Source organism: Engystomops pustulosus, chromosome 2 (assembly GCF_040894005.1).
Source record: "Engystomops pustulosus chromosome 2, aEngPut4.maternal, whole genome shotgun sequence".
NCBI classification, from domain to species: domain Eukaryota; kingdom Metazoa; phylum Chordata; class Amphibia; order Anura; family Leptodactylidae; genus Engystomops; species Engystomops pustulosus.
Window position 1 is genome coordinate 244368910 of NC_092412.1, and position 15879 is coordinate 244384788.

Here is a 15879-nt window from a genome sequence, read left to right on the forward strand (position 1 = left end):
ACGAAACCCTGCATTTGTTTACGGACGCAGCGGGGGCGATTGGTTATGGGGCTTATTGCCAAGGGGAGTGGAGCGTGGGCTCCTGGCCGGCTAGGTGGGTGGAGTTGGGGCTCACGGCCAATTTGTGTCTGCTGGAATTGTTCCCTATTGTAGTAGCAGTTGAGCTTTGGGGTCGGCTGATCCATAGTAAAAGCGTGGTTTTTCATTGCGACAATATGGCGGTGGTGGAGGTTATAAATAGGCAGACGGCGTCCTCCCCCCCGGTTGTGGTGTTACTCCAGCGGCTGGTGCTGCAGTGCTTGGAATGGAATGTGATGTTTAGGGCGGTGCATATTCCAGGGGTGGAAAACAACATTGCTGATGCGCTGTCTCGTTTGCAGTTGGACAGGTTTCGGGAGTTGGACCCGGGGGCGGCGCAGGATCCTTTACCATGTCCAGGGCATTTGTGGGACCTAGTGTGGTGAGATTCTTACAGTGGGTAAGGAGGTCTTTAGCCCCGTCCACTTGGGCGGCTTATCAGAAGGTATGGAGGGCTTGGTTTGAGTTCGCGGATGTGTGTGAGTTAGAGGGCATGGAGGGCGGAAGGTCGGAGGTGCTGTTCTGTTTTATGTTAAACCAGTTTGATTGTGGTGTGTCTGGGGCGACAGTGAAGAAACAGCTATCGGCATTGTCATTTCTCTTCAGGCTGGCTGGGGGAGAGGATGTGTCTCAATCATTTTTGTTACGACGAGCTGTAAAGGGTTTTGCTGCAAAGGGGGTGAGGGCAGACGGGAGAAGACCGGTTTCCCTGAAGATTTTGGGAGAGGTACTGGGGCAGTTACAGGAGGTTTGTCATTCGGCGTACGAGGTTCGTTTATTTCATCTGGCTTACACTTGGGCATTTTTTGGGGCATTTCGGATTGGGGAATTGGTGAGTAATAGCCGGGGGTCGGCTGGCGGCATTCAATTGAGGCATGTGTCGTGGTGCGCTCAGGAGGTTCGTATTTGGTTGTTTGGGTCAAAAACTGATATAGGGGGTAAGGGTTTTTTGGTCAAGCTTGGACGTATGTCGTCTTGTGTTGCATGTCCGGTGGGAAGTTTAGAGTCCTTCATGGAGGTGAGACGGCCGGGTAGTGCTTCATTGTTAGTTCATGAGGATGGGTCGTCGTTGTCGCGATATCAGTTTGTATCAATTTTTAAAAGTTGCATTGCAAGGATTGGTTTATGCCCAAGTGAGTACAATTCGCACTCCTTCAGGATTGGCGCAGCTACAGAGGCTGCGCGGTGGGGGCTCCGGGAGGAGGAAATTAAGAGGATTGGTAGATGGGAGTCGCATCGCTTTAGGTCTTATGTGAGGATGGGACTCTTGGAGCGTTAGCTTGGGTCTTGTTTGTTGGCTTTAGTGGTGGGGGCGACAGGTTGCGGCCCACCCCCGTTTTATTACATATGTTGTTTATTTGCCAGGTGGGAAGAAATGTATCATTTGGGTGTTTGGCCATTCTTTCGTCTACTGGGCCGAAAGGAGGGCAAGGTTGCGGTTGTGTGGTAGGTCCTTAGGGCTTAACCCCGACCAGGTAAGTGTGCATTGGCTAGGTTATAGAGGCCTCACATGGGGGAGGGTACGGCAAAAATTGCAGGAGAACTTTCGGAGATGGGGTCCGCCTGATGTGTTAATTTTACATGCAGGTGGGAATGATATAGGCAGTTTCCCTATGCGCCCTATGATAAAATCCATAAAAAGGGATTTGCTATGCCTGTTGGACAGTCACCCCAACATGCTGATAGTGTGGTCGGATATCATCAGGCGGGAAAGGTGGCGCAATGCGAATTCAGTGGCAGCTCTGAATCGTTGCAGAGTGAAAATTAACAAGAGTGTTGCCAAGTTTGTCCGTTTGAATGGGGGTTTGGTGGTACGACATTCTTTGTTGGATGAGGACGTCAGTTACACAGGCCCAGACGGGGTGCACCTCACGGATGTGGGCCTGGACATTTTTAATTTTGGCTTGTCTGAAGTGGCTGAGTTTGGCGTGAGGTTGTGGGGTAGCATGGCCACCTAAGGGGTCAGGTGGCCATGCGTGGCGGGTTCTTGGCAATACCCAGTTTGTGCAGTTAAATTTCGGTGGTTATGCAATTTAACCACTATAATAAGTTTGGTGGTTTGAGAACAATAAATGTTTTCCCCCGGGGGGCTTTACCGGGAGGAAGGTGGTGTTTTAGTCTCCAATGGTTGGTCTAGGGCCACACCTTCGTTCGCCACTGAGCTAGGAGGTTGGCGGCAAGTGGAGCTGGGGGTGTGGTTCTCGTGCGCTGAGCGTGCAATTTTGGTTTATGGAGACTATAACTTATACTGTAAGTTGTTGCGTTTAGCCTGGAAGGCTTGCGAATTTTAGTGGTGTTGCCAAGAACTCAGCCATCATTATTTGATTGTTAATTGATTGTTATTTATTTTATGACATTTGTGTAACTGTATTTTTTCTATTTCAGATTGTATTCAAAAAGTATTAATAAAGCTGTGACCATTCATCTTTCCAACAGAAAATTGTGTCTGTGTTTTTATTAGGTAGATGGGTGGTTAGGCTAGAAGTGTGTGGTCGTTTCCCAGCCTCGGACTCAGTCATTGCCGGGTCATGTGAGAACGGAGCCTGATGCAAGTGGGCGGAGAGCGGGCATGACTGGCTGGACTGGGAAGGGGCTATAAACTTGGGTGTGAGTTTATTGGTGGAGGAAAATGCAGTGTGAGGTGATAGGGGGTTGTATAACGGGGGGAGGAGTTAATAGGGTTTATAAGGTCAGACAGGAAGGGTTGGCCTCATTCTGGCCAGAAAAAATTTTTTGTCCCACCCACCCTCCCTTAGTTTTGTTGTATAGGGACGCATATGCGTATTTCGGGGAGTAGGGATACACATAGTTTCAAAAGCTAATTGTTAGGAGGGGTAGGATAGGAGTAGTTAGGTTGTTATTGTGAGAGGGCGGGTTCTTGGCAATACCCAGTTTGTGCAGTTAAATTTCGGTGGTTATGCAATTTAACCACTATAATAAGTTTGGTGGTTTGAGAACAATAAATGTTTTCCCCCGGGGGGCTTTACCGGGAGGAAGGTGGTGTTTTAGTCTCCAATGGTTGGTCTAGGGCCACACCTTCGTTCGCCACTGAGCTAGGAGGTTGGCGGCAAGTGGAGCTGGGGGTGTGGTTCTCGTGCGCTGAGCGTGTAATTTTGGTTTATGGAGACTATAACTTATACTGTAAGTTGTTGCGTTTAGCCTGGAAGGCTTGCGAATTTTAGTGGTGTTGCCAAGAACTCAGCCATCATTATTTGATTGTTAATTGATTGTTATTTATTTTATGACATTTGTGTAACTGTATTTTTTCTATTTCAGATTGTATTCAAAAAGTATTAATAAAGCTGTGACCATTCATCTTTCCAACAGAAAATTGTGTCTGTGTTTTTATTAGGTAGATGGGTGGTTAGGCTAGAAGTGTGTGGTCGTTTCCCAGCCTCGGACTCAGTCATTGCCGGGTCATGATATTGCTATGTAGGGGCCTTAAATTGGATCGAGACCATACATTTGTGGTCACTGTATGGCAATGCATGAATATGTAAATCTGCCTATAAGTGCACTGGGGGAGGACCTTAGCACATACTTCCTACATACAGTCATGAGACAGGAAGAAAAACTTCAGCTCGCCCCCTTTGTGTCCGAATATTGGGCTCCAATGTGACCTCAGCAAGTCTACGATCTGTCTTGAAGAAATTGAGTCCAACACCAATATTTAGTGACGGTTAAAATCAGCTTTTATTATACAACCCAGCAATAAAATATACACGGTCACCTCTCTGACAAGTTATCAATTGTTGACCTACGCGTTTCTTATGGTCCATGACTAACCATGACCAAGGCTGGATCATACGATATAAACTGATTCTCACCTGTGTTGGATCAGTGTTGGACTATAGGGGGCAGTGTTAGAATTGATCCCAGGGGTTGACATGCAAACTTGTGACAAATCGGGCATAGTGGGTCCACCCCCTTTGCACTTGCAGGGTGATTTACCTATTTATCTCTGTATTGCTTCATATTCCTTCTGGAAGCTCAGATTTTTCATCTCATCTATGAATTGTGAGCAGAGTTTCTGAATTCCAGCATCGTCCATAATCCTCCCCCTCCAGGGAACGCTGAGTGAAGATGTAAGTGAGAAGTATTTATTTTGCACAGACCATTGTGCAGATACGGGCTCGGAGCTCGATTATCTCTTGGCTCTGACCCACCCAGGTTTCCTCTGGTATGCACCCATCTAACATACAGCGGGGGATCTGTCTCCCACTAGCATTTCCTTATAGAAAGCCATTAACTACAGTCAATTACATACAACAAATTGCTATTCCTTACGAGAGGCTCAAAGGATCACATTACTGGAGTTTATTGAGGTCACTTTATTCACCGGCAGGTGGGGGGAGCCTATAGTCTAAATCCACCAAATAACATTCATTCTATATTTTCTTTTTAATGGAGTAGCTCCGGATTTGAATATTCATTTTCATTGATTTTTTTTTATCATTCTTAATTTCCCGATTCTTAGAGGTTACAAGCAGGAACTCTTTCTCTGGGGGACCTGTCCCTTCCTGCATTACTCAGACTACCCATCCATTTGAATGGAAAGTGTGCAATGTTTCATTTCCCCTCTGGTGGCGCTGTAGGAAGATAAGCCACTTACTGACAGTTTTCACTGTAGATAACAGCTGAATGCTGGGAATGCTATCTGTAAGGATACTGTCAGCGGCGTAACTTGAGGGGGTGCAGTTGCAATCGGGGCCCATAAGGTATCACTTACCCCAGACTTTGTACTTGGGTCCATCAGCTTCAAGTTACGTCACTGGATACTGTTATTATCCAGGGGTCCAATATTTCTGTGGTTCCTGATTATTGGCATCTAGTCCCTTCAAGTGTGAGGCTGTTGGGTTACTGTGTCCACCATGGGGCTCCTTATCTTGTCTGTAGATGCAACATCCCCCCACTGGGACCTGACCTTTTTGGGCTTGGGGGCAGCTGGATTCCCTTTGGTACCCGAGTGGCTGGCTGAGCATGGCCTAGTGCTTGACGGGGATCACGGTCACTGGGTACCGGAGGAACTGGCCTTGTCCATGTCCGGCAGGTATCCGTCCGGTAGATTGCAAGAAAAGACAGGGAGATGCTGCAAGTGAATGATAGGTCTCCCTAGGGCACTACCGATGTAGGTGTAGGAATCCCTGGGTGGTTGGTAGATAGGAGGCCCTTGATGTTAGCAGCTTTTGGCAGGGATTATACGGAGACAAGGGATGTCATCCATAACCTTAAAGCTCCTTTATTCCAGAACACGGCCACAGCAGAAGACAACAGCTTAGCTGGTCCAAGATCGCTGGTTGGGTGGTGTTCGGCAGAGGTTTCTCACAGCCTGGTGTATGGAGCTTCAGGCTGGAGATGAACAGGGTTTTAGTCAGGTTCTGGTGGGAAGCTCAGAGCCCTGCAGAGGCCTGATGGCTGCAGGCCATGTGGTGAGGAGTGCTGTGAGGAGATAGACCATCCTAAGAAGACCCAGAACTTTCCACCCCAAGGGTTTATATGCACTTCCCTTGGGAGTGGTTATCCAATCAGCACCTTTGTAACATATATAATAAACAAGTGAAAAACATTACATTCTATTGGCCAAAATAAATAACATTCCTTCCCAGGTAGATATAACACAGCTGAATTACTATTAATAGACAGCAGAGGTGATCATGCTCTATGGGACACATAACATCTAATAGAGTTGACCATACAGGACCTCCTCCTACATTCCCAGGCAACCCAGAATATTCGGTTCAGCAATATTTTAAAGTGACTCATCCTTGGCTGCCTGAAACTGCAGGAGGAGCTCCTGAATATATCCTCCTTCTTTTTGCTGTATTGGTGACTTCTGGAAACTGATACAATTGAAAGCTGTGACAGAGAGCAATAAGTTACTGCTTAAATTGCCGTCCCAGGAGAAGAGATGTTATAGAATAATACCACAACTCTAACAAAAAGATTCCACCTTCTGACTACGCTACCCCTGACTGTACATAGTAGAGTAGATGGACATTTAATGGGTGGATCCAGCCCCTGCTCCTTCTTCAAGGTGCTATTCCATCTGTGCACGGAGCTTGCGGCCAGCACATCGCCTCAGAATATCTGAGAGGTCTTTGTTGTTGGTGCAGATACTGTGACTAATGTGGCCATATTGACGGAGCGAGGATTAGAATCATATTTCGTGTGTGTTTATTAGTCTTTTAACTCATTATTTCCAGCACATTCTAAACCACATAAGTCATTGTACGATTCTTACATAACTGTGAGTTGTTGGCCAGTGCCAAAAGGTAAATCTGGGTAGGTGGTCATTAAAGAAGTAATGTGACATCTAGAAGGACCTGTCAGCCGTCAGAACTCGCTGAATCAATTAACAGGCGTCGCTCCAACGATTTCAGAGCAGTTGGATATTTTTTTGTAGCCCCCACCATTCCTGAGAAATAAGTGCCGTCAATTTTGGCACCCAAAATGCTAATTGGGCTATTGTCAAGTGGGTGGCCCTTTGCTGGAGCACACAGCCTGAGAGTAGCTAGTATAATTAGTTTATTGGGTAGTATAACTATGCCACTGATCACTCTGGGGTTATGAGAACAAGAGAAAAGGTTCTCCCTGTATAGAGTGGACTCACAGGCTGAGCCTTTTCTATACCGGGTGGGTGTCTGCTGTATAGAAAACCGTGATGGTAATAAAAAATATAAAGTTTATCATACCTTTACGAAAAAAAAGTACACATAGGGGCTTATTTACTGAGGGTCTGTGACGCACGGACTTCCTGAAGTTTTTGGTTTTGCACGGCTTTGACAGATATTTAACACGCGATGCATGGATGATCCGACGGATTCGGATGGAGCGCGGGATTTAACTTTGAAATTGTGTCACAAAATCATGCACTTACATGCACCAGGAAGAAGAAGGTGAACTCCGGCTGACCTGAGCGGGGAAGCGACACCTGCAGGATATCGGGCGCACGATCTTATCGTGGCACAGTGCATTAGCGTCAGACAATGCACCTCCTCCGGACGGGTAAGTAAATGTGCCCCATAATTTCACTGCCATTTCAACACTCATATAAATTGAAATAAAAAAAAACTGATCAAAGAGTTGTACATTACCCAATAAACTGTATAGATAAAACATAAGCTCATCCTGCAAAACATGACACCTCTACCAGCTCTGTACACCGAATTACGAAATGTTAGAAAATCGTGTTACAGTGAAATATTTTTTTCTAGAAAGTTTTGGATATACAACATTATAAAACTATATACATTTTGTATCTCTCTGATTGTACTGACCCAAACAATAAAGGGAGTGTGTCATTTGGATCACACAGTGAAAGCAGTAAAAGGCAGTAAAATGGCCTGTGTTTTTCGTCAATTTAACCAAAATTTTGCGCTTTTTTTTTCCAGCTTCCCAGTACATAGCACAGAATATAAAATGATACCACTAAAACGTACAATGGGGCACATTTACTAAGAACAGTAACTAAGGTTACTAGATATGCCCTTAAGGGAAAACTTAAGGTCAGATGCATTTTTTAGCAGGTTTGGGTATTTCCTATATACAAACTTTACAAACTGCAATTTGTTACATCACTACCTGTAACCTGGCGCTGGGTACATGTTACCACGTGGCACATACATGTACTCACACGGTTTCCCTGGAAAATTAACACTCGAATAAATTGCTGATGCTCTTAATGTATGTTATAACTCGCAGACTGTAATGAAATATTCCAATCTAATTATAGCTTCTCCTGAGTTTAAAATTAACACTTAAAAGGAAATCTACCACCAAGCACTTGTAAACCAAGCACTCTGACATACTTGTGTGTGCCCCCTCTGGTAGGATCCCCATTTATTAAAACTTCTTACACCCCATGTTTTAAGAATAAAGGCTTTAAAAATGATACAAATGAGCCTGAGGGGCTCCAGATTCCATTCAAACCTATGGAACCTGGAGCCTCTCATTTGCATAATTTAAAAATCCTTTTTTTTTTTGTAAAAAAAAATACTGGGAATAAGAAGTTAAAAAAGAAGAGCAGATCCTCCCAGAGGGACACACAACAGTATGTCAGTGTGCTTGGTTTACAGTCATCCATCCTGGTGGTAGATGTCCTTTAATGAACTTATAAAAGAGGCATTATAAATGGGGACCACCAGTATAGGAGGCCTTATAAGTAGGGGCTACTGCTTAGGGGGATGGGGGTTATATGTGGAAACTAAAAGAAGATTGGTATTATCAGTAATGGGTGTCAGGATTTGAGATGGATTGACAGGATCAGGGGTAGTGGACCCACTGAGCCAACGCGAGTGATGGTGTAAGCCGACGCCTGGGAGCAGAGTCTAAGTGGCACTCGGTATTCATTAGAGCCCGTCGCAAAGCGGGTTCGACTTGCTGCAGTGGGATAACACCAGGTTGCTCCACCGGCGGGACCTACTCGCGGTAGTGGCCAAGGTGAGGTACAGAAACGTCAGGCAAAATCAGAGTCGTAGTCAGTCAGGAGGTCAGGACAGGCAGCACAGGATCGTGGTCTGGGCGTAGCAAAAGTTCAAGGCAAGCGGTAGAGAATCAACATCAAAAAACTGAGCACAACGAATAGATCACAATGGTCTCAATATAGCGCTTTCTCTCAGGCAACAGGGTTACAAAGATCCAGCAGGGAACAAAGGAAGAGGCAGGCTATATATCAGGGAAGCAACCGACCAGCGCCAATTAGCGGCGCGCTGGCCCTTTAAATCTCACAAAGCCGGCGTGCGCGCAATCTAGGGCATGCCGGACCACAGGAGCCATCGCTGGAGCGTGGACGGGTGAGTAAGCCCGCAGCCGACACGGAGGACTGTGTCAATGGGCCACAGTAGGGGAGTCATTATTAGTCGGGGGACATTTTACAGTGTAGAGGTGTACAGGGGCAGGGCACTATAAAGTGTGGGTCAGAAGAAAGGGGCATGACAGAGGTGAAACAGGAAGGGGACAATGAAGAGAAGGTGGTGAGGTCAGCGAGGAAGAGGGAGTGAGTAAAATTAAGCACAACAGGGAAGAATGCTGGAGAGGGGCAAATAACGGGTTTGTATCAAAGTCCAGAATTGACTGATAGGTTCCCCCTGGTAGTCCGCAGCGCAGGTGACATCATAGACCTGTAATATTTAGATGCCCATTGAGTCTGAGAAAAGTGAAAGGCTGGAAAGGGAAAAGCAGAACTCATTGTGATCGTTCTTCCTGAGCGCCGGCTGTGAGTGTGAGAACAAGTAACTGCGCAGGATGGGGAAGGCCGAGGAGGGCAAACGTAATGTTGTTTTATGCATTCCCTCGCAGCAGGCGTGGAAGCGATTAGAGAAAGCCTTAGAACGTGCAGGGAGGGATAAGAGCCCCGGCCAGGGAGATAGCTAAAGGAGAGATCCGATCCTACAGATTACACCGAGCGGAAAAACCAATGACCCAAGAAAGAATTCCCCACAATAATCCCCCCTGCAAATGTACAATCCTGACTGCACCGGAGACGAGGAATGTTCTGGAGTCAGGAGCGCAACATCCCTAGTATTATCAATACTATCAGGGCCAGACTAACCCCTTAAAGGAAATCTATCATCAAAATCCATCATAATAAACCAGGGACACTAATTCCTAGACTCTGGTAATCTTATTATATTTGTTATCCATGGCCTCCTGCCGTCTAAAATCAACTTTTGAAATTATGCTAATGAACCACTAGGGCTCAGAGGGGCATTACCAAAGCCCCTCTAAGCTCTGGCTTCATATGCTGTTAAACTGTGAAGGAGCACTTTTCCCTACCACTATGTGAGATTACATTAGACCAAGGGAGTTGTAAAGGAGCCCGGGGAGACAGTAGAACAGCCTGTGAATATACAGCATGGAGGGCCTCTGGCAATGCCCCCCCCCAGAGCTCTTCTGACTCATAATTGTAAAAGTTGATTTTTAGAAGGAAGGAGGCCATGGATAATAATAAATATAAGAACATTTTCACAATCAGTGCCTGTATCTAAGTGTCCCTGGATTGTGATGGTAGATTCCCTTTAAGGTTCAAATCCTGTTCCTTTTTTGTGTTTCCTGAAAAAAAAAACAAAAAAAAACCCCTTTTTTTTCTAGAGCCACATGGGGGCTTGTTACTGTATTTGGTCCTGGTCATAAGGGGGGCAGTATTGGGTTCAAGCTGGGGCCCAACCGGAGGATCCTCTGATGCTCTGGTGGGCCAGTCCCACACTGGTTGGGTATAATTTTTTACAGGACTATTTTAAGAAGTGAACAATCTTCAGATCACTTTTTATTATTATATTGGTGAAATCCTGTTGATATTTTGGCATTTCTTTCTATGACCACTTCAATTTTTTTAATTCATATTTTTGCATTTTCACTATTCTTGTAGTAATCTTGACCTTCTTAATTTTCAATTAGATCAGTGAGTCAGTACATGGCATTTTTGGTTTATATATGACTTTTTGATCACTTATTCTATATATATTACATATCTATCACTATTAGCCTTCTAGTAAGCCTGTGAACATGGCGGGCCTACGGGTGGTTATTTAGGCCCTTGGTGACATAGTGAGCCATTACCCCTGTCTAACCACTTAGATGCTGTCATCACTCTTGACCTCTGCATCTAAGGTGTTTAAAGGTCAGGATTGGAACTATTGCTATTGAATAGGAGATATGTTTTGTTTGTTATATCACCCGTTTACCTATGAGCCTAATCCTCCCGTCAGACACTTGGAATTCTATGTGGAAGAAGGTCATGGATGTGAAGGGAGAGGCTGGAAGTGACAGCAGGATATGCTTGTTTCCTTGTGATTTCATTGACATTATAACACAGTGTTACATTGGTATAAGACTCCACATCCCGCTATGTACTGCCAAAAACCTCAGTCAACCTGTGCCTGTTGTATTGGTTGCGGAAATAAAAATCATAGTACATTATAGCATTCTGAAAAGAAATCTAAAATCAAAATGATAAAGCAGCATGTCCTCCTTCCTTCTAAAATCTACTTCTAAGGTTATGCTAATGAGATTTAAAGGCTCTGTGGGGCGTTACCAAAGCCCATCCGTGCTGTAGCTTCACGGACTGTCACACTGTGCAGGAGTTTACAGTGGAGGGGTGAGACAGTGAAACAGCCTGTGATGCTACAGCAAAAAAGGCTTTGGTAACACCCCCAGAGCCCTTCTTAGCATAATTATAAAACTTGATTTTAGAAGGAAGTAGGCCATGGATAATAAATATAAGTGCCTGGGTCTTATAATTTCCCTGCTTTATAATGATGGATGTTGATGGTAGATTTATACAGGCTATGCCCAGTCATCACAACTCAGACTTAACTGATGGCAAAAAACGTTAAACACATACTGACCCCCTCCCCCCATGGTCAGAGAACCCAGTGGGTATTCAAGTCCTAGATAGTAATTTGTTGACCCCAGGACCAAAATATAAATACAGACAAGACCCTAAATTGACTACAGACCCAAACTTCAAAATAAATACAGAACATAAAATAGACCCAGAATATAGAACAATAAAAAACTTTAGATCAAACCCAATATTTGTCTGCCCTTGTACTAGTAGAGGAGTCACACATAGGGGTGCTACCCTCCATATAATTCATTTTGTGACAACCGGATTCTGCCAATGGCATCAAGTGCAGGTACACGCAGTGTCATGTGCACAGCGGCTAGAGGTCATGTGACTGGAGCATCAGCAGCCTGTACCGAGTAACTGTGCTCCAGTCACATGACCTCTAGCGGCTGTGACATGCAGCAGTGAAGGAACATGAATTTGCCCTGATAGAGGTAAAGGGGTGAAAAGTCTCATGTCCCTACGTAAATGCACAAGACTTTTTTCATGATCAAAATTGCCCGTACAAGCGTCTATGATGTTGGTACACACGTTAATGCAAAGTCTGAATTATAGATCATAAAAATCTGTCTTGTACAGTGGTCATATATGCTTAGACACCATATATTATAGTCCATGGTAAATACATGACTATAAGAAACTTTGTAATACTGTACATCTTATCAGAGGAAAACATTTCCTTCTCCATTTACTTTGGCTTTTATCATCCTCACTCCATCCCTCTTAAACTGCCTAAATTTCTACTTAATTCCTTCTTGCAATCAATAAAACAGAAGTTCACGGAGGTTTTAGATTATATTAACCCACTCATGGCCTGGGCCCTTTAAGTCTATGTGGCTCCTCACTGGCCACTCCCATGGGACATGGGACACTGATCTGCAGAGAGAAAGGTAATCTAACTTTTCTTTTTATCGGAAAAAGTCAGTTTTATTATAAAAACCCATATGGGGGAGCCAGTAAAAGGGCTCCTGATGACAGGTTTCCTTTAATAGCTCAAAAAATGTTTAAAACTTTGCAAACAAAAATGTCTTTGATTCACCGTATTCCTGAAGCCGTAACTTGTATATCCTGCACTGTACGGACCTGTGTAAGGTGTCATTTTTGTGGGTCAAGTTGATGTTTTCATCAGTACTATTTTGAGAACTGTATGATGTTTTTATGACTTTTTATTCAAATTTTTAAGGATGGTGAGATGGAGAAAAAAATGTCAATTTGGACACTTGGGTGTTTTTTTTTTCTGTTACAACATTCACCGTATGGGATAATTATTTTTATATTTTGATATGGCATTTTGGGGTGCAATGGGGGCAATTATTTTTTTACAAATTTTTCAGGCCCTCTATTACTGTATTGCCGTATATCCTGAATACATTTCTACCACAGCCATCCTCACAGGCTGTAATACTAAATACCAAATTACAGCCATGGGAACCTGAAAGTCTATCTGCTTTCATGGTAGTCAATTGGCTTCACTCCATACATGCCAAGACCTCAGACCACGGCACACAACAGGCACCAACAATCAGGGGCGGATTATGACTGCCATAGGCCCTGGGCTGTATGAATATTACAGCCCCTACAAGTCTGGAATCACTTCCTACATCTGGTACTAGAATCAGCTTCCTTGGGAATGGAGGATGCATCCCTTCTGCCTACTTTCAATCTGCAGTTTCAGGACCCTTGGAGGACCTTTAAAGGTCCTGAAGCGGCTCTTGTGTTTGAAAATAGAAACAGATGTGTGAGGATTTCATGGGTTAAAGGGAACCTACCATTTGTATTTATGCGTTATGAAGCAAACACATATTGAGAATGCTGTAGCTACATTGATGCAGAAGCATATCTTATTTAATCTGTGAACTGAAGTGGTTTTGCTGAATAAACTTCTAAAATTATGATAATGAGGCTCTGTCACTCCTGTGCCTGGGCTCTTGCCAGGCAGAATAATCAATTTCTGTACCATCCCCCAGCTGCTGTGTATGAGTGATCCTTCTCAGTTTCATTAGTTCTGTCTTGGCAGCTCAGAAAGCTCGTGTGTACAGACGGTCCCCTACTTAAGGACACCCGACTTACAGACGACCCCTAGTTAAAGATGGACCCCTGTGACCTCTGTTGAAGCTCTCTGGATGTTACTTTAGTCCCAGGCTGCAATGATCAGCTGTAAAGTGTCTGTAATGAAGCTTTATTGATAATCCTTGATCCAATTACAGCAAAAAAAATTTGAAACTCCAATTGTCACTGGGGCCAAAAAATTTTTTGGTCTGGATCTACATTGATAAAACATAGTTTCGTTTTACCTACAAATTCAACTTAAGAACAAACCTAAGGACCCTATCTTGTATGTAACCCGAGGACTGTCTGTAATGTGGATCCAGCTTTTCCAAGGTCCTGAATTTTATTATTGTTTTTTCCAGCAAAACCACTCAGCACAGGGATTAAACAAGATATATTTCTGCATCAGTGTAGCTACAGCATTCTCAAGGTATGTTTGGTTCATAATGAATGAAATAAAATGGAAGATTTTCTTTAAGATCCTTCTTAGTATACAATTTGGTTGGTGTTTGAGTGGCCATGGGCTGCCTAGAAGGCTTGGGGACTACTGCCCAATCCGCATTAATTATAATGCACTACTGCCAACAATTATATAGTAGTAATACACAGACACCTGCCCTGTATGGAGAGGGCTCAGCCCTCCTAGTAGCTAAAAGTGCTCTGCAAATTCACAGACAAGGCTGCAGAGAGGAGAGCTGCCGGAAACTGAAGATTACAAATTACATAATGACTGGAAATAATGTTACTCCTCATGCACATACACTGGATTACCGTATATACTCGAGTATAAGCCGACCCAAGTATAAGCCGAGGCCCCTAATTTTACCACACAAACCTGTTAAAACCTATATATTTTTTACTCGAGTATAAGCCGAGTTTGGGTTTTCAGCACATTTTTTTGAGCTGAAAAACTAGGCTTATACTCGAGTATATAAGGTACTTATTCCTGCAAATTCTGTTTCATGGATGGACAGACTGCTTTTGCAGAAGCTGCTTGACACTGAGCACTGCTGCTTTATTTAACCAGAAATCCCTAGAACCCTAGAAATCTTTTCCTAGTGGACACAGACACAATTGGTAAGAAGAGACATCTACTGTATTTCTTGATTTTGGATCTACCGTACTGCTGGGTTTTATGGGATCTACCTATAATCAGTCATGTATTGCCTATCCATGCACCACAAACGTAATGCTGTGGAAAGTCCCTATAATTTTCATAAGACTTCTGGGGAAATTATTCTGTACGCTCTGAATATACAGGTGAGTCGAATAAGATACTGTAATAAAAAAATAAAATGAAATAATATATATAGCAATCATCATATAAATAATACAGTAACAATATTAGATCATGTTCCAGAGATTTAGCATCTTATAGTATAGGAGTGGTCAGGGTGTGCCCATGCCTCCTGGGACCTGGCATACTACTCTAAAAGTGCCACCTGAGAGAGCAAATACAGTATTTTTCTACTACAAAAAGGCAAAAGTAAACAATTAAAAAATAAAAATAAAACTATGAAATTTCCCATCTTTGTCTCAAGATCTGTGACATTCTCAGATAAATATTTCATCGTCTCAATTGATACGTTCTGCGTCATCACAAGTCATCTCCATCAGGGTTACCTGAGAAGTCGGCCAGGGCAGAGACCTCTGTGGTCCAGAGTAAGAAGATGCAAAGGGCGATGCAGTTTCGGATCACCGGCTTCACCTGTCTCCCTTCATTCCCATCTCGCTTGATCATGATGTGGAGCTCCTGCCTGGGGACTCACATGATCCGATCTCCTATCCAGCCTGTCCTGGGAAACAACAAGGAGTCATGTCTCAGGTTGTCAGGACTCTTCGTGTACGGTATGAGTCAGGGTTCATTCCTCACACACCCCCTTTCCTGCTGCTGGATCTGTTCCTACGTGTCCTTATACTCCTTACATCATTCCAGAGGAGCAGCCAGGTTTTTCCGAGGATTGCGGTGGGATGAAGCGTTGGCTCCAGGGCAGGTTGCGTATCAGTAAGAAGGTCCGGATGGTCTTGGAGTGGTCTGTGACATCTTCACTGATGACTGGGAATAAACCAGCTCCCTGCTCCGGCCGCACGTGGAATGTTTGGTGACCCAGACACATCCTCCCACTTACACAACTTCTACTGTTTGGGAGTCAATGAGACTTTGGGATTATGTGCGACTGAAGCCATCTAGTGGCAACCTCCGAAAAAAGAAGCTAATGTCTTAATGCCGATAAAAAAAGTTTTTAGCAGATAAATCTTCACGTCCTATTCTGTGATGCCTCCATCTTTTCAGATTATGAAGTTTACAGGAGTTTCTAGGAAACGGATTCCCAGGATTTGGGTGACTGAAGCTGCACTGTGTAATTTGAATGCGATTCACGTAGTTTAGTACCCCCCTCCCTAAT

General features: G+C 44.0%; 1 protein-coding gene across 6 annotated transcripts in view; it reads right to left on the bottom strand.

The window, feature by feature from the left end:
* EVA1C (eva-1 homolog C) overlaps positions 1 to 15623 on the bottom strand; it is a 60028-nt gene extending 44405 nt beyond the window's left edge. For 2 of the 6 annotated variants that reach the window (XM_072138638.1, XM_072138632.1), the window contains exon 1: positions 15098 to 15623. In XM_072138638.1, the coding sequence (XP_071994739.1) occupies positions 15098 to 15215 (118 nt within the window). In that variant the 5' untranslated portion in view covers positions 15216 to 15623. The remainder of the gene's footprint in view (positions 1 to 15097) is intronic. The other 4 variants (XM_072138636.1, XM_072138633.1, XM_072138635.1 and 1 more) reach the window with 4 other exon arrangements.
* Positions 15624 to 15879: the final 256 nt, after the last annotated feature.